The sequence below is a fragment of the Cygnus olor genome, chromosome 1 (genome assembly GCF_009769625.2).
Source record: "Cygnus olor isolate bCygOlo1 chromosome 1, bCygOlo1.pri.v2, whole genome shotgun sequence".
In the NCBI taxonomy this organism is placed as follows: domain Eukaryota; kingdom Metazoa; phylum Chordata; class Aves; order Anseriformes; family Anatidae; genus Cygnus; species Cygnus olor.
In genome coordinates, this window is record NC_049169.1 from 54,563,226 (window position 1) to 54,582,462 (window position 19,237).

General features: G+C 43.2%; 1 protein-coding gene across 6 annotated transcripts in view; it reads right to left on the reverse strand.

Annotated features, from left to right (window-relative positions):
* The window catches only part of CACNA1I (calcium voltage-gated channel subunit alpha1 I), a 149,539-nt gene that overhangs the window by 75,241 nt on the left and 55,061 nt on the right, over window positions 1-19,237 (reverse strand). For 4 of the 6 annotated variants that reach the window (XM_040559040.1, XM_040559051.1, XM_040559019.1 and 1 more), the window contains exons 2-4: window positions 15,244-15,352; window positions 9,652-9,787; window positions 8,749-8,882 (exon numbers count right to left, since the gene is read on the reverse strand). In XM_040559040.1, coding sequence (XP_040414974.1) covers window positions 8,749-8,882; window positions 9,652-9,744 — 227 coding nt within the window. In that variant the 5' untranslated portion in view covers window positions 9,745-9,787; window positions 15,244-15,352. Of the gene's footprint in view, window positions 1-8,748; window positions 8,883-9,651; window positions 9,788-11,871; window positions 12,051-15,243; window positions 15,353-19,237 lie in introns of those variants that run through there. The other 2 variants (XM_040559029.1, XM_040559022.1) reach the window with 2 other exon arrangements.

Sequence of the window (19,237 nt, forward strand, 5' to 3'; positions counted from 1 at the left end):
GCACATCTATGGATAGCTTTACTAGGGGAAAGCAAATGAAATAATTAGTATCATTAAGGAGGAAAAAGTGAGTGTGCGTTGGGGGGGAGGGCAGCAATTCTGATATTTCTGCCTTTGGTTAAGATGATATTTAGCCTGCTGCTTGCTGGTTTCCATCTTTCTCTGATCACTGCTTGAAACACCTAATTGCTGTATTTATTACAGTTTTCTCTAACTTGCCATAATTTTATAGAAACTTCCATTTGGCATCGAAGACTAGCTAACCAAGATTTTCTGAGTATTCTGCTGTTTACATTGCTGCTAATAAGTATTTAATGGTCTGAGATTTTAAAGTCAGAGCTATGCAGATTCCGGCCAGGTCCCTGAAGGACCACAGTTAATTAAAAACAAAGAGAAAACAGAAGATTGGCAGCACACTCCCCTGTCTCGTGAGATTAAGGTCTATCAGCATCTCAGGCCAAGCAGCATCTTCCCAGCGTGGACAATTTTGTTGCCTGAGGATGGGGAGGCATTTGAGGCGGGGGGCTGATACCTCTCAGCCTTTGGCCCCCTTTGCCCAGGCTGAAGTGCCTTGGGATGAACTTGAGGTCCTAGAAGTTTGAGCTGGTGGATTCCTTGTAAGGAAAGACTTGCTGCTCAGACATACTTGCGCTGACACTGGACAGCACAGGTAAGAAACGGGGTGAAAATTGATCAGGAGGACGAATTCGGGAAGCAGCATCACTGCAGGTTTATGGAAGAAAGGAAGTAATATCTAAGGATTTAGGGGAAGCAGAAATCAAGGACTGTAGATAAGCACCATTGAGATAAGGTCATAATAATAACAATAATAGTAATAATCTCAGTTAATAGAGAGCAATGTGTTCCAGACTCCCAGTGTGGAAGCTGCATAAAACATTTCTGAAAAACAAACAGCTTGCTAAGAGGCACAGGGAGCAAGGAGAAATGTTCTGCTCAGTCTAAGGGGTTACCAGACATGGCCAAGAATGGATCTCCAGCAGTACAGAGGTGTCAGAAAACCTCCTCCAAAGGCTGGATAATTATCCAGAATGGAAAGGATGCTTTGGAAGGGAAATGAAGATATCAGGAGAGCTTTGCTGCTGTACTGTGACCGAAACAATAGATAAAAAGGCAAACCTAGGAAGGTTTCCAAACTTCCAGGGCAATATGTCACCTATGATGTGTTTTGAAATTAACTATTTCTTATGCTATGTACAGGTTATAGACAATTTCTAAAGCAGATGGACAAGAAACATTCAGCTGAACTCCTCGAGTTTGAGCAACCTGACCCAAAATAAAAGGAGAAGATGGAGGAGTCTGGCAATGAACTGCTGGTTGGGCCAGCCAGGTAGGATGGGAGACTTGCAAAGCATCGACCTACCCCTGGAGAAGCAAAAACATTAACTAGCATTTCATTAGAAATGAATTAGTTTATAGAGAAATGAGAGAGAGACCAGTCAGTAGACTGTTAAATGAAGAACCAAAGGGGAAAGCGTTAAAATTAGGAAAAATGTAAATCCTTACAGGGCTTCCATGTCAGGAACAAAACTAATCAAGGCACTAAAAGATGTAGAGAAGAGAAAAATTGTATCGTCTGTACACCAGTGCCAGGGGCCCGAGTAATAAAGAGAATAGGAATTGTTCATTTTATGAGCATAAACAGACTAAATGGCAATAGGAAAGCCTGGTGGGAAGATTCGCATGAGAGGAATATTAAAGTCAATGATTTTAACCTAGCAAGGGAGACTCAAGTGGACAGAAAGGGAGGGGGTGTAGTGCTCTTTGACAAATTTCGACTACAGACTCAGTGACAATTTGGAAATTAAGAGTTAAGTTATGGATTAATTTTCTGCTATTTAAAGCAGAGAATTCCTCTTGGCTAGAGGAATGGGCTGACAGGAGCTTCATGAAGTCCAAGACAAACGCAAGGTCTTGCACTTGGGCTGGGCTGACCCACTGCCTTAGTACTGGGTAGTGGCTCTGCTGGAAAGGACCTGGGGGACAGCAGGTGACATGTGGCCTGTGGTGTACCCTTGCAGAAAGGAAAGCAGATGCCATACCAGGCTGCACCGACAGAAGTGCAGCCAGTAGACGCAGGAAGGGATCACCCCCTTTGCTCTGTGGTACCTCTGCAATGGTGCATGGCAGGAGAGCAAGACGACAGATATAAATCCAACAGGGAAGGGAGGCTCAGACTAAATATACAGATAAATAAGCAGCAGGGCAGAGGCCCAGAAAGGTAGTTCAGTCTTCATCTCTGGGGCGTTCCAAGACCAGACTGGACAACTCCAAGCAACCTAATCTGAGTTTGTTATTTACCCCTGAGCAAGATATTGGACTGGACTCCTCATAAGGTCCTTTTCCAACCTTTATTATATTCTTAGCCTATGAATATAACTAGGTATATACAGATCACACTTGAAAACAGCTCTCTTGGTATTGCTCTGTAACTCATCGGAAAAAGGAAAAAAAAAAAAAACAACAACAAAAAACCAACAGCCTCCGCTTATCCATTCTGCAAGAGTTGGATTTGGACAACGTGCTGGGGACAACTAAATATTCTTACAATTTCCCAGCATTTACAATGAAGTGCAGCATAAATTAAAAACTGATTTTTAGAACCAAAGATGCAGAGATGGTCTATTAAGATATTTTGGTTTGTTGTTGTTGTTTTGTGTGTGTGTGTGTGAGCGATCAATGAACTTAAAGCTAGGACTATTTAATTACATGTGTCATGTACATGTCAAGTAGGGTCATCAACACTACTAGATATACTTGGTGGATTAGAGGGCCCATATTCATGAAGTTGAAAACACATGGAAACAGCCATGAGTCAAAACTGTCAGGGTAAAGAATTTAATTCATGAACTATGGACAACAAACAAGTATTACTTAAGAACATTTATCAGGTATCCAAGAAGCTACAAGAGAGACAAGAAAGCTGAACTGGTTAAAAAGATAGTACAAAATGAGCAAAAGCAGCAATATAATGAAAGCAAGAGAGGGAAAGCTGATACCAATGAATATAAATTAAGAGATTAAAAATCCAGAAAATTTGTAAGAGAACTGGACAAACATTAAATGGTACAAGTTAATCACTGGAAGAAGAAAACAGAATTGTCATGAACAGTGTAAAAAGTCAGAAACATCAATTAAAAAGAAAAGTCCTATGGGGAAGGTCAGATGATAATTTTTTTTTTAACAAATATGATAATGAGCTGCTTTCAATTACAGCTGTGACCAAGTATTTTACCCGTACCTATCAAAACGGGGATACTCTAAGATAAGCAGGGTTGGACAACTTACATCCAAGAGTTTTAAAAGAGTTGGCCAAAAAAGTCCTGGACCAGTGCTGTTGATTTTTGGTTAGTCTCAGAAAACTGGGAAAGCATCCAAAGGTCAGAGAAATTCTGATGCTGTGCCAGTCCTTTAGCTACACAGTGATCTCAGTAGGCTGACTGGACTGATGCTGATCACAGTACAGTAATGAAATCGTCAATACGTGGCTTTGATAGATTACGGATTAAAGGTGGATAATGAAATTAGCCATAATCAACACAGGTTTAAGGAAAAATAGACATCATCAAACTAATGTGCTATAATTTCTTATGAGATTACAAGTCTGGTTCACACAAGTAATTATGTTGATATGACTGGAATGATATGAAATCATCACGACATACATTAGCCGGAGAAAAACTGGCTAAGTAATAAGCCTCACATGCAACAGTAAATGGGGACTTATTTGTGAGCAGATGTACTTCTGTAATGTACAATTCTTGCCACTCTGTTCTTTGTTTATTTATTACAACCTGGCAGAAAATTCAAAAAACAAACAAAAAAAACACTAATGGATTTTGCAGTTGAAGCATATTTTTGAGAGAACAGAAAAGAAACAAAGAGGATAAGCCAGCAATACAGAACAGTATGAACTGCTTTGGAAATGCAAATAATATATATGCCAGCATGAACAAATGTAACACCACATATCTGGGAACAAAGTTTGCTGTCCCTACTAATAGGAAAGAATTTTCATTCTTCAGAAGACATGATTGTGAGGTGGAAAAAAATAAATAATAAATAAATAAAATCTATAAATAAATAACAACTTGGAGCCACCGGAGAAAGTAGCTGAATAAATTAATAGGGAGGTGTTGTGACTAGGTGGGTTACTGCGATCCTTAGCTGTAGGAGTAGGAAAATTTGGGTCTGAAAAATGAGACCATATTACCAATGCATAAGGCACTGAAGTGACGACTTGCTCTGAGTGTCTTGCTCTGCTGTCCACCACAGCTTTTTTTTAAAAGCTGTTAAACAAATCTGCAATTGTGTCTTAAAATGACAAAGTACACAAGTCACACCATTCTCATCAAAGGCAAGGTTAGGATGGGATTTGATCAGTTTATGAGATCTACGTTGCGGTGTGATGAAGGAGAGAGGCAAAGAAGGGATATTCTGTGAAAGATATACCAGCCTCTCCCCAGCTATTGAACTAGTTAAGGAAAGATTTTGGATATATTCTGTGCACAAACCTGTAATCATAAGCATCCCCCTGGTCATGCAATAAAGCCCTATCCCCTTAAACTAACTACCATCCATACAAGAATATTCCATAGTAGAACAACTGGGGGGATGCTGCAGAACAGGGCAGACAGGCATAATTCCCACCACAGATCTCTAAATATGGCTCAAGAGAGGCATAACAAACACTCCCTGGTGGAATTAATGCCCCAAGGGCCAGGCAGGTTGCATGAATTCACTCCTCGCACAAGGACACTCACAACAGAGTCATGTAAAGGGACACCTCTCTCCGAGAGGGACATCTCCAACCACATTTGAACACAACTCTTATTCACAGAGTAGAGCAGACAGTGGAAATTGCTCCCTCTTTGTTGCTAGAGAAATGCCTAACTTTAAAAGGTGATGAGCATTATCCCAGAAATAAGTGACTTCTCCTAAATTCATGTAGAGAGTCTGGCCTAAGTTTTCAGCGTGACTGATTATCTCAGTTTTCAAAAAATAGCAGGATCTCAACTTTAGGAAGCTGCCCTTTGAGTTGCTGCAGATCAAGCTCTCCAAAAGCACCCATTGCTGTGGGAAAAAAATGACGACAGACAAGACATGAACACAAACGCATGGGAAGAAGGACTCCCACTGGGACAGCTGGTGACAAACAGCCTGCATGAAACGTCTGGGAACCTGCAACCTCCCATCACCAGCAAGCAGTTGGGAGCCAGAGTATTGGAAAGCCAAAATTGCAGCCCCTGTTGCTTGGGCACACAAGGGTATGGCCATTCAACCCAAATTCCCTCTCTCCATTTTAGGAACTCTGAAGGTAACAATGAAGGAGAACATTGACTTAGGACTGTTGTTTTGTGGGTTTTGTTGTTTGTTTGTTTTTTTTTTTTTAATCCTTTCTGAAAAAAACGTGTTGAAGGTGGTTGGGGGAGGGAGTGTGCGAGAGGGGAGAAAGTTCTGGTGATGTCAGCTCCTATCACCATGGAAACTGAGCATTTTTAGTGACAATGGAGTCTTCCTCCTTGAGCTGCTGGGTTGCGTGGGGAGCAGGGGCAAGCAGGGCAGGGGCACACAAGGGAATTCAGCTAACTAAAACTATAGTTTCTGGCTTTCCAAGGAAGTGAGGAGAAAACTACAAACGAACGCCTGAATGCATGGCTTATGTAACCAAAGCACTGTCTGGGGCAATAGCGGCAAATAATCATTATGCTCTTTGATAAAACATGCTGTCATGCAGCTAGGCAGATGGAGGTATCTCAGCCGCCCAGGAGCACCCGACAGAACAGTCCCTCGCTTGCACTTGGCTTTTCCAGGCTGCAGTTCACTCTCTGAACCTTTGATGCCTTGCTTGGAGCACCACTTATGTATGTATTTGCAAAGGGAGAAAGGAAGAAAAAAAAGGCTGGGAAATACAGTCCTTATTCTTGAATTTGAGAGATGCTCAAATGCCTTCTAGGCAGTGCATTACTTTTCAACATCATGGATGTTTTCTTAAGGGTCAAATTTATGACTTCCCTTGTAGTCCTTGAGAGCCCAGGACAATGAAAAAGAGAAGGCCTTTAGATTAAACTGATTGGCTTATTTTCGGGATTTAACTCACTGGCATGGAGAAAATATGCAAGACCTGATGCAGGCTGTCTTCCCTTAGTCAGAAGGCTAAGGCAGCATTTGGACCAGGAGCAAGGTGAAGCCATGATCCAGGTGTGGGACCAGTCAGGATAAAGCCTGGGGCTTAAATCTGAGGTTAAATAAAAGCCTACAGTCTGTATGTAAGGGCATGTTTGAGCCTCTACTTGGATTTGGTTTAAACAGTGCAGACAATTTTAATGAATTTCAAAGAATAATGAATTAATAACCACAAGCTTTTATAACTCAAAATACATTATACAGTCATTAGTTCTATATAACTAAATGGGAAAATCTTTCTTTAGCAGAAGAAGTCTTTTGAGATCAGATATTCTAATGAGATTACTATCATTTCAGCCTGACACCTCATGAGGACAATTGTATAGAAATCAGGAAACAAATTTCTTTCGGTTTTGGACCTGAAATGAAAAGTCCTCCACACTGATTATTTTATATCTAAGGAGTTGATTCTAAGTCTCTTCGGCATTGAAAGGAGTTCAGATACGAGCTTCATTTGTAGCACCAATATCAGATGCGCGAATGACTCTCTATTCTCAGATTTCTCCAGCAATGATGGCAGATGAAAGGTATAAATGGGGTTTACTTGCTTCTGATCTAGGCAGCAGGGATTTCACAGAACCAAGGAAAGGTTGAGGTGGGAAGGGACCTGGAGGCCCCCTGCTCCAAGCCCTGCTCCAGCAGGGCCACCCAGAGCAGCATGCCTAGAACCACATCCAGGCAGCTTTTGGAGATCTCCAAGCAGGGAGAGTCTACAGCCTCTCTGGGCAGCCTGTGCCAGTGCTCCATCACCTGCGTATCAAAGATTGCTTCCTGATGTTTAGATGGAACCTCCTGTGGTGCAGTTTGTACAACATTCATTTTCGTCTGTTTCCTGCGTGAAACAAGCATTTGAGCTCACTCTCTTTCATTTAGCATTGCCCCATTGATTTCTTCATCTCTCCAGACAGTAATTCTCACACACATGCTTGCAGGGGTACTAGGCAGAGCAAGACCCCCATTCCCAAACCTTTTGCAACCCAACAATGTGCTGCCTATCCTGTTCCCACCCGGAGCAGAGCCTTCCTCCCATCCTGTGTACGTAGCACATCATCCCAAAGAGGAGCACCGTGGGCTCTGAGGTGCCCCTTTCAAACACACTTATTCTTCCCTTTCCTCCTCAATATCTCATTTTCCCTGCACCCGGTCACCAGCACCTTTTGCCACCAGAAGCTCAGGCTAGAACATTCAATGGTCTGTTTTTTCTCACCGGCATGTGTCAGATGCTTTAACTTTTCCTTTCCTGATGAACTCACAGTCCTCATAATGTGAGCCCATTTTAAATCACATGCTAATCACAGCAGACTCAGGCACAAGAAGGGTCTTCCCATCTCATGCACGTTGCTTTAATTCACAAAAAGCCACAGCTTTCATCTGTCTGTCCTCCTTCCATGTAAAAGCCAGCTGAGGATCAACCTTCAAACTTTTACAACTGAACTGAGTTTGAAAGTCTCAGCTCCCCCCAGAAGCAAACAATTATACACCACTCCAGAGGGAACAGCTTTCAAGTCTTTCTGTAGAACAACTGTGTCAAAAGCAAATGTAAAGACAGCGCTGTTCTGCACCTGAGGGAAAAGCTCTGCAAAGAGAGCTTGAACTCACTGCTGGCTCTGTCAGTAATACACACACTTCCAGGTGACAGTGAATGCTGGTAATACCTTGCTGGGAGGGAGAGGAAAGTGGGGGGTTTCTCTCTGAAAAGATTTCCATTCTTTTGCCGTAAGAACAGCAATATTACATAATTTTTTCTGACTTTTTATTTTTTTATCATAGCACAAAGCAATCTGATTGAAAACAGTCAAATCCCAAAAAGCACATGACCACTGGTATCGAGAAGGACATTTTGCTGGGATGCAACAGGCACGTCCTGGTAGGCTTTCCACTTCATACGTGCAGAGGGGAAATCAGAGCTTCTCCATAGTAACTTTCTTATAAAAAACACTCAAATGTCAACTTATCCCAATAGTATCGTGGGTTAGGCCAATGCAAAACAAAGACAAAAGGCCCAGAGTTAAAAAAATAAATAAATAAAAATAATTTTAAAAAATCCTACCTTTGAAATGCTGTTGCTGGAAACAGAGAAGGCATCTTGGTTCTGTTAAAGGTTGTACCTCCTCCACTCAGACATTAACAAAAACATTTCTGGGCTTGCTCTTCAGCTGGTACAACTTAACACCATCTACTGAAGTTGTGAGACAGACAGCTGCATGTCAGCTGGAGAGCTAAGCTACCTTGACTACTGTTTATTCCATAGACTAACCCCAGCACATCAGATTCAATTTTGCAAATTTCCTGAAGTAGCACCAGAGTGGAAACTTTCCCATCAGTTATACCATGGCAAATCAAGAGTAGCATCATTGGCTTTGCAAGGATTTACTTTTACCTTCCATCAGGATATGAGGGGCTTAACCCTGATCAATACGCTTAGGGAAAAGCATTCATAGTTGCCAACAACCTTCATATGCTCTTCAGATGGGGAGTGTTTTTCAGTTCCATAAAAGACTCCAACAGACACAGAACAAATAAACACAGAAACTGCCAACCTACCCAGCCATAACAATGAAGAAGTCCAGGCGGTTCCAGGTATCCCCGAGGTAACACTTCTTGCCAAAGATCCCCAGGGCCACCATCTTTAAAACCATTTCCATTGCAAAGAAGATAAAGATGAAATCATCAAATACCTGCCAGAAAACCAAGAACAAGTTTGACAAGCATTCTCAGCTTTAAAATACAGAAAGTGAAATAAATGTCAATTTCAGTGCTTCTGAAAATGAGTTAGGGGCAGGGCTGGACAAGCTTTTTCCACTCAGCACTGGCACCACAGCTACCTGCTTCTAAAGCAAGCAAGAAGGGGCTCTATTTTTTCTCCATGGATGAAATAATTGATGTAGACTCAGGGCCTCCTTACATGGACTTGAAAGAAGGTGTTGGCTCAGAACCAGCAGATCCAAGACCAGCTAGGGACACACAGACATTCCTGGCCACCTAGGAGGTACCAATGGCCCCTCTTAGCGTGCCTGTTCTTTGTTCTCCTCGTGGGCACCTTGAGTGCCACGTTACCTGTGGACTCGGTAGTACTCTTGCTCCTCAACAGAGTAGCAAATGCATTGGGGGTTGCTATTCCCTCCTGTCTGGGTGCCATAACCACAGTTATTTCTCCCTGAGCTATGTATCTTGTAGCTGCCCGTGTCGGGAAAAACTGTCTTATGCACAGAATCAGGTTAGCAACTATTCCGTACTGCCTGGTCACATATAGACTTCATTAATTATCTTTCTCTCACCCCATTTACCTCCTCCTCAAAGCAAGTTCTTGCCACTTTACTAATTTGCTGGCTGGGGTGTTCTCACCAACCTTTTGGTAAGGTGTTGACTGCACACTGAAGGAAAATATGTGTGAAATGTTATGACTTGTACTGATGCACCATCGTGACAGGAAGGAAGTCTGCTTACCTGCAAGATTTTACACCTGTCAGACAGGCAGTCCATATCCTCACATGGCTGGTACATCCCCAGGGTAACGCAGTTTAGCAAAATCACCATCATGCTGACACATTCAAACCAGGTGGAAAAGAGTCAAGGAAAACTTCTGCAAAAGTATCACAGCCGAGGTAAGTTTGATCTAGACTTGGGATGTCAAAATAGGAGGATGAAGGGAAATAACTGCTGGGAAGCTGATATATTACATTCTTATGTTTTTCTCCCTCAGTTCCTCACTTCTCCACTGTTTGGTTAAGCCAAAACTCTTCTGAAAAAGTGAACGTACAGGCAGCTCAGAGCCCTAAGGTACTTAGACAAGTCAAATTGTTGCCATAATTAAACACACACTGACTCCTCTCTTGTTGACTTACAAATCTTACAAATACAGTGGGAAAAGACTTTCTATGGTGCCACAAAACTCAGAGGCAGCAGAAATCTCTGAGATCTGGTGAAAGGCTATATCGAATGAAACGGACAGCTGGGTCTCTGCATGAGCCCAGCGATTACAGCCCTTCTGGGAAGGGGGTACAGTATAAGGCTAGAAGCCTCCCTCTTCACTTCTGAGAAGTGAGGAGTGAAGATAAAGAGTTGCCATATTGGAACAGGTCAATGGTCCATCTAATCTGTTATTCTGCTTCCAGCAGTGACCCATGCAGGATAAAACTTCACCATGTGCCTAATTAAGTTATTCAGTAACCATGGGGGGAAATTGCATTTCTGACCCCAGATGGTGATCTGTTTCTGCCCTAAAGCATGAGGATTGATAGCCCTTATAATTGTTTTCTCAGCTATAGTGGTGTCCCTGCAGATGCTTTGCTTATTCATTTGAATCCTTTGTTGAGAATCTTTCTAAAATATCTGCTTCAATAATAGTTGGCAGCTGTAAGCTACATTGGCTAATTATACTTTACATTAAAAAGTGTTTCCTCCTATTATACTTAATTTGTTGCCTTTTAATTTCATCAAGTGCCACTTCACTTATATGTTACAACAGAGGGTAAAAATGGTGTAGTTGAGCAACCTTTTCTGAGCCCTTCACAGCCTCTATCTGCCTCGTTTTCACCATCCCACTCTTTCAAATGAAGGAGGCTTAGGACCCAATTCTCACTTATCCAAGGACTCATTTACAGTGTTTTAACTCTAAAATTGGGCACACATTTCTGTGATTTCTTTCCAGTATTGGCATTGCAAAGCAGCGATGTAGATCTAATGAGAATAGACCTCCAACCTCTGGCAGAAACATCACTTGTGTAATTTAACACGCCTCACAAGCATCCCTGCTCAGTTTCCATTTTCAAAGTTTTGTTTCATTTTTTTTCTTAATTTAAACTAACAGAGCTGAGAAATTGTCTATTAAAAATACAACTCACTAAGTGCACCCGTTTTCACTCCTCACAGAACCAAATCCAAAACTGTGGCCTGTATCTCTGGTCACTTCTGAAAGACACTCAAAATCCATGGTTTGTTCTGAGCAACTTTTCCTTGCTTGTTCTCTGACAGTGATTCATGACTAACCCACATAATCTGATCTAGAATATTATTAATTCTTTCTCTTCTCCCCCACCTGGTTTTCAGTGAGCTACCTTCAGTTGCAAAATCAGACAAGAACAGGGAACCAGCTCTACTGTGCCAATCATGCTACGAGGTGATTTCAAGAACGTGTTATCACTCTCCCTGACAAAGTTAATCCCAAGCAGTCTATGAAGTAAGTACATAGAGCCTACCCTCACAATGGGCTTCAGAAACAGACGCCTTTTTGGTTTTGGAGAGAAACATACCAAAAGGGACTGAGTAAAATGTTTATCCCCTGAGGTCTATACAACACAATTTCAATTTCCCACCTTTCTGTCTCCTGTGTATTTGTATAATGACCCAATTCAAAGCCCAGGAAAGCACTTGGAGAGGTTTCCATTACCTCTCCCAGACCTTTCAAGCATGACTACAGTTCTCTTCTGGACTTTCCAACAACTGTTTTGTGCCATCTCTCAGAATCACAGAGCCACAGAAGGGCTGATGCTGGAAGGGACTTCCTATGGTGATCTTGTCCAATCCCCCTACTTAAAGGAGGGTTGATTACAGCAGATTGCTCAGAGTCATGTCCAGTTGCGTTTCAATATCTCTAGAGATGGAGACACTAGAACCTCTCTGGGCAGCCTGCCTCAGCCTTTGACTACTTATGCAGTGTTTGCTTACATGGGATTTCCCATGCTTCAGTCTATGCCCATCACCTTTTGTCCTGTCACTGGGCACCACTGAGCACAATCCAGCTGTCATCTTTAATCCCCCAGGCATGTGTTATCCCCATCAGCACTCAGAGTAGTCCTGGCTGAAATAAATACATAGAAAACAAAGAGCAGAAATCGCTTTAAAAGCTAGAAGGTTGTTTTTTTTTTTAGGAAACGACCAGAAAACATGACATGAGAGACCTGATAGCAGGGAGTACTCTCCAATCACCACCAGCCTCAGGGAGTTCAGGGCTTGAAGTCAGGGGTTTATTTTGCAAATATCTGTGCTTTTGTGTGTGCTTCGGCAGTGGCATCATATGGGTGGCCAGGATGCTCCTGTGGTAACTTTTCTCCTCTCGCTCCCCCTGCAGCAGCCCCCAGGGCCACACAGACCCTGGCGAGGCACCTGCAGACAGCTGGTGAGACCCTGAAACTCAAGGCCCAGCCAGCCACAGCAAGCACACCCCAAAACCCAGCAATTTGGGCCAGGTGCAGGAGGCCCTGAATCTTCTTTCTCAAAAATGTGAGGCTGGCTGCACTCAGTTTCTCCTCCCCTGTCTTTCAGATAACAGCTCTCTGAAAGTTTGCCAGCCTCGTCCAGGCTTCCTGAGGATGCTGCTGAATCGCTGGCGGCTCCTGGGCGATTAAAGCGACATTAGGAAAAGCCTTCCTCCTGCCACCACATGGTTTTCCTTTCAGAGCAGGCAGGGGCCCCCGAAAAGGCAGGTCCCAGCTGCAGCGGAGAGGAAGAAAGCACGAGGAGAAAAGCAGAGCATCTCCTGCCCCGAGTCAGGAGGGGTTGCTGCCAGCTTGGGTCGGCGGAGCGGGTAATTAGAGGTACCTGCGGCCTTCCATGTGTCACCGCTGTCAAACACCATCATGGCCTTCCGTCACCACGGCAACAGCCTGCAGCCAGGTTCATCAGCTTCCTTTCGACGATGAGGCCTCCCCCTCCCCACAGCATTCCCCCGCCCCGCTTTTCCCTGTGCCTGAGCCTGTAATTAATTTCAGCTGCTGACAAAGCCCATCTTCGCAATATGCATCATACGGTCAGAAGTTTCATTCCTAATTAACTTCTTCCGAAGTTCAAGGTGTCTAATTACACAGCCTGAGTGCGGCCCATCCAGGTGGTGGCCAGAGGCAGACACCACATATCCATTGACCCTCCACCATGTTCTCCAGCAGGGATGGGTAGAGACTCAAGAGGGACATCCATCACCAGCACACACCAGGGGAGAACCACCCTAAACCGTCTGAGACGGAGCCTTAGCTGAAAGCCACAAGTTGCAGGACAATTAAGGAGATCTACAGGTGTTTCTGGGACCTGGACACGTTGCCGTAGTGCTTGATAACATGACTATGCGTAATGCAAGATGATGCTAGAAACAGGTGATGAGATGCAGGCAAAGCCCTCGGGCTCGATTACTAAGTGACAAACAGCAGAAGCGAGGTATCTCTGCATCAGAGCTGTAATTAGCTTGTGCATGGGAAAACTGGGCGCTACTTAGTGTTCTTGGGATCAGCCTCAATCTCTGCTTCTTCTCGCTGACAAAAATACAAGAACAAAGCAAAACAAAGCAGTACTCTGGGCTCCTCTCTCCTTTCCCTCCTTCATCTTCACCTGGAGACTAAGAGTACACCAAACCCAGCTGCTGGTGCTCCTAACAGCACAGAAAATACATAAGCTTTACATGTGTGACTTTCCCTCAGTCTGCCTTGCTGCTATCTCTGATTATACCCATTCCTAGAGTTGCTTTGACTATAATCTCTGATTATACCCATTCCTAGAGATGCCTTGAACATCTTGGGCCCATTCAACCTGCAGTAAAAATGCCTTGGCTACAAAGGGCTTACAACAGGAGGAAGAAATTAGCTCTACAGTGTGAATGGTTATGGTAACCCCTGCTCCTGCCCCAAAACAGAGAGCAGGGCCTGCTGCAGCAGTGAAATTCAATGACTGAAGTAGCAGCAGCAAGTATCACCAGCAAAAAAAACATAGATGGAAAGATGGAGCCCCACACGATGCTTCCCAGCCAAACACTGGACAACCATGCACACAACTTCTTGTGGCCTCCCACCTCTGAGCTGTCACCAAGTGCGCATATCCTATGGTCGCCCTGAGATGAGACATCACATTTCCATGATCACTCCTCCTTTCTCTGCCTCCCCTTTAGGATCCTTCCCACCTCCCTCTTTTCTAACCACACTTTCCACCAGGTAGACAGCTGCACCCTGTCATTCCCATTTGTGATGATTGCACTTTCTTTCTCTCCTTTTGAAACAAACTCTGTAAGGACAGCACTGTGTTTCTTCCCTGTTTTCCACTACTGCTTTGTGACCCTCCTGCAAGAAGCCAGTAGGATGCTGTAACTGCTACATGACAGTTAATATTTCATTTATAATGGAAGGAATGATTTGTGTTGCGAAGGTCAGAGAGACAAGTAGCTCTGGGGAAAGAAGTTCTCATTTTCGCTCCTTCAGTGCTATTGGCTTTTGCAGATACCCTCATAGGTGGGTCTCATTTTTTTCTCTCTCCCACTTTTTTCTTATCAGCACTTCCTTTTTTTTTTTCTCCTCATTTTATGCTGATGTTTTGGAATTTTGTGGTCTTTTCTCTACGAAACAAGCCAACAGAAGCAACATGGTTCTTTCACTTCAGCCTCGATCTGCTAACCTAACCCAGTAGAAGGAGTTGAGTGAACATCAGATGTTACATTCAAAGGAAAATACATCTCAAAATGTGTTTGTGTTCAACTAGATCAAAACAATCAAAACACTTCTCAGAACAAAAAGCTTTAAAAAATCTATTTTGGAAAGGCTGAAACATTTCTTCTGCCTTTTTTTTTTTTTTTTTTTTTTAGCACAGAGAAATGTTTCAACATTACAGAAAAAAGGTTGTGGGTTTTTGACCTTAGAACTCTCACTTTTTGAGTTCTGAGTCAATCGGAAATTAAATGCCAATACCAAATGCTGGGATTTCATGGCAGCCAAGCCACTAAAGACAAGTTATAAAGGCTTTTCTGCAAATCCTCAAGGTTGACATGCTCTAGGTCTTCAGATATCAATGTAATCTCTTGTATGTATACACACTTGTATGTATCACATCGTCATATATACATTCTTCTCATGAAAGAGGAGCATCTGACATATGCATCATTGAGGTCTTCAAATCTTTTGCAATATTGATGCCAAGGAAAGGACTGCAGTACTGCCAAACACAGCAGGATTGTAATGTTGATTTGAGAGGCACTAGGGAAGACTTACACAACCTGTGATGGTGTTCCTTGGAGGCAGGGCAATGGAGCACAGAAGAGGGAGGAGATGGAGAGATTTTAAATACCTGGCAAATACTTCCATGTTTCTGCTCCTTGGAAGGGAGTTTCCACCAAAAACAGATTTATCAGAAGAGGAAAAAGCTCGGTCGCACCCACATTAAGTTAGATAAACACCTGCAAAAGGAAGTACCGTGGGTGAACCTCTCTGATCAGTCTGACTTCCCAGGATCGCTCAGAAAAGGGGTCCCTGTAGCAGGCTGCACAGGCTTCTGGCTGCACAGCTCAAATTCAGAGCTAGCTTAAAGACTAATGAGAACTAAGCTGGTTGTATCTCATTCACCATATTATATCCACTGTGAATACACTGCAGATGGCTTTTTTTCCCCCCCATTACAGAAACAAAATGGAGCAAATTTCTCATTTCTTAAAACTCCTTCCGTAATGATTTATTCAGACCAGCTAATTGTGTCCATTAAACTCTCAAGTCTCGCAAAACCAAAACTAATAGAAAGAAATTTAACCTCTGACAGGAAAAATATACAATTGAGATTAAGGGGTAAGGTGGAATCTGAAGAGCAAATAGACAGAGGTATTAACACAACGAGACAAATCTTCAGATATTCCAGGAACAGGAAGGCAAAGGGCGAGCTCTGACCTACCATAAGGCCACCACAGGCCACAGAGGGCCACTAATTAAATGGGAGACTGCAGAGAGAAAGCAAGACTTGTTTACAATGCTCTACCACAGCAAGCACAGGAGAACCCATTGTTCCTAGACCTAGAGTGAGTTGCACCAAAAAATCTGGCTGGCTGTCACAACAACCTTATGGATATAAGTTGGTCTTCTAAATCAACCTGTTGTTTTCTTCAGACGAGGTGTACAGATGAGATTTATTATTCATTATTATAATTATTCAAATACCTCACAAATACCATGCTGCTTCTTCAATGTTGCTACACCCCTACTATTAATGATTACATCCTGCCTGTAGCAGCTGGACCCTAGAGCTTCTCTACTGATAACGACCCACCTCCGAATTGCATCTAGCCCTTAGGGTGCAAAAGAGCATCTGTTTAACGGTGTGTAACATTCCTACAAAGCTGTTTACTATAGGAAGCTACTATAGGAAGCATGAAAAAAAAACGTAGCATATGGGAAAACAATAAAAACAAAACAAAAAAACAACACCCAAGGATCTTTTTTTAGGTCAGAAGAAAGTAATTACCCAAATTTAAACTTGAGCAGGGTATTAGAGGTAATGACTGTTCCTGGAGAAAGAGCTTTTTAATATCCTTAGATAGCTGGGACTGCAGTTGCAGGTCTTTTCGCCAGCAAAGCGATACTCCACCATGCTGTGGGATCAGTTCAGGACTGACTCGAGAAATCGCACCTCCTGCTGACCCCCAAATGGTGCCTCCTGCAGCATTCTGGCTCTGCCTTAGGAGATCTCCATCCAAAATCTGACCTGGCTTCACATTAGGAGCATCAACAAGGTCACAGCATGAGGTAATATGACTGCAGCTTGGAACGTTATTATAGTAAAAGACAGTTGAAAGAATTTTGCTCCAAAAGCTCCTAATAGAAGGTTCAGCAGCTTCTTCCTGCTGCAGCTGGATCTGCAGGGGTGTCACAGCAGGGAAGGACCACCAGAGGAAGCTCCCTTAAACACAGACTGGGATCCAAACCTTAAAGCTCTTACTGCTTATTAAGATTTCACTCTGTGGAGTCAATTCACCACTGCTATCAGTGGCAAAGTAGGCACCTTAAAAGAGTTGGTCTTTATTTTTGCACTCGGATGGAGAGGACCTCAATTTGTGATAAGGGCAGGCCAAGGCATGGAGGCTTTTGCAGTCCAAGAATGATTTGAATTAACGATGTGCTCCAGAGTTACAAAATCTGAATTTGAACTGGGTATCTGAATGCTCTGAAACACGAGCCCTCATCATGCATGACCCTGGGAAGTGAGGAAACAAGAAGGAGAGACTGGTGGAGTCACTTCTATCAAACCAGAGCCAGACACATGGCATGTTGGTTTTTTTTGTTTGGTTGTTGTTTTTTTTTTTGTCAGCATTTTATCTGATTTAATCTGGATGTATTTGCGCTTATTTGGCAGAAAGTTCCTTCCAAAGTGTAAAAACATGAAGTGCTTTGCAAACAAACCCAAACTCCTCCTCCTTCATTTCTGTGCTTTGTTGGCCTGCCTCCCAGAAACGCCACCCCAAGTCATGTAAGTCTTCCCCAGCACCTTTCAAACCAATGTAAGAGTCCTGATGTGTTTGGCAGTACTGCAGTCCCTTCTTTGGCCTCTGTATAGCAACGGGTCTGAATAGGGTCTTTACCTTTGGTGGGACCACTAGACATATCCACCAGATAAACATAACACTATGACAGCAGTGTCTATGTGAGTATAATTCAAGACAGGGAGAAGGAAAGAACTAGTGATGATGGATTCAGGAGGGCAGAGAAAGCAAAACAAATAAATAAAAAAATAAAATTTAAAAAAATGAATACATTCTCTTTCTCTCCCTACTGCTCCCAATGTTTTCTGTTTTACTTTGTTGTGTGTGTTTTTGTTGTTTTTTTTTCCTTTTTCCCCTGTCACTGTCTTCTCTTTTGCTTTCCAGAGCTCTCCTTCCCCCACACTAATGGAAACTTAAATGTTTGGAGTGAAAATAAATTAATGAAGGAATAAATGTTTCTTCAGGAACCAGGAGCAGAGTGCCAGATTCTGGAAGATATGCAAGCCCGTAAGGATACACCAGAACATTTTACGGGACCTTTTACAGCATACCAACCTCTGCCTCCTGCTGATTTTGTTGAGACCACATTGTGCCCCTCAAGCCCACCAGATGAGCAGCCTAGTATCTCATGAAAGCAAAATGGTAAAATGAGAATGCAAGTTAAGGGTGGAAGGAGTTGGCTGCACAGTGTTGAGCAGAGTCTAAAGCAAAGGGTCGCGTGGTCAGTTCCTTCCATTTCTCACACGTCTTTCCCATTCCCAGTAAAGGGAGGTCTCAGCTTCCTTTCTGGTGTTTTACCAGGTGGGGCGTTTTTCCTCTTACTATGGGTTTTAGGCTCAGGGGGCCTTGGGAAATGGTCCGTGGTGCACAAGGTAGGTAGTTCAACAAACGTCCTGAAATGGAAGCTCACAGACAGGAATGGGTCCTGGGTGTAGCTTTTGAGCAGTTGTGGATTTCCCCCATGCCATTACTTTACAGCAATTCCAAAGGGATGATAGAAATACCTGTCTTTGACTACAAAGCTGTTTCCCTGGAGAGGAAAACAAGAATAAGGAACCTCACAAACACTGAAGGCGTGGAGATAGGACAAACCCAAGCACTTGCTCTCTTTCTGTTCTTGCTCCTTGTTCTTGCACTGGTCTCTGTTCATCACTCTGCTATCTTTCTAGTCCATCCTTCTTTTCAGATGTTGCAGATTTATTCTCCCACTCTGTGCAACTTCCCACCCGTGTCTGGCAAAGGTCACATGGGTCCAAGCTGAACTCACAGGCACACACTATAAGTACCATCTGAAAGGAGTTCAGAGCACTTTGGTAAAAGGCCCTCTCACTATGCAGGAGTGTGGGAAAGACAATAAAAGCACAAAGGATGGTTTATAGACCTTTTCACAGTTTAAAAGGGGGGGCTCTACTCTTTGCAGGTGCCAGGGCAGCATGCTGTACTCCAGCACATCACTTGAAGGACGCAGAAATGAGCACCTTGTTCCTCCAGGCAGCCAGTTTTCAAGGCTATCTGATGTTAGAGGGTACTCTGACTCTGCTAGCAGTCCTGAATTAGAGAGGCAGCAAGATGGGATAAAGTCACTTTGCCTTTCTCCCATCTAGGCAATGCTTTCAGTGCATATAGCATCACGAAATCATGTGCTTGGTGCTTAGCTTAGCAGGCTTTTCTGAGTAGTGCTTCAGTACAGAAAAGAAAGTCATGTGGTGACAGAAAGCTTTGCAGCAAAGTAAATAAAGATTAATTCAGAAGTGTAGGGAGTGCTCAGTAAGGTCACTCAGAAGAAATTGCATACGGTCTAAGCAAAATGCAGAGCAG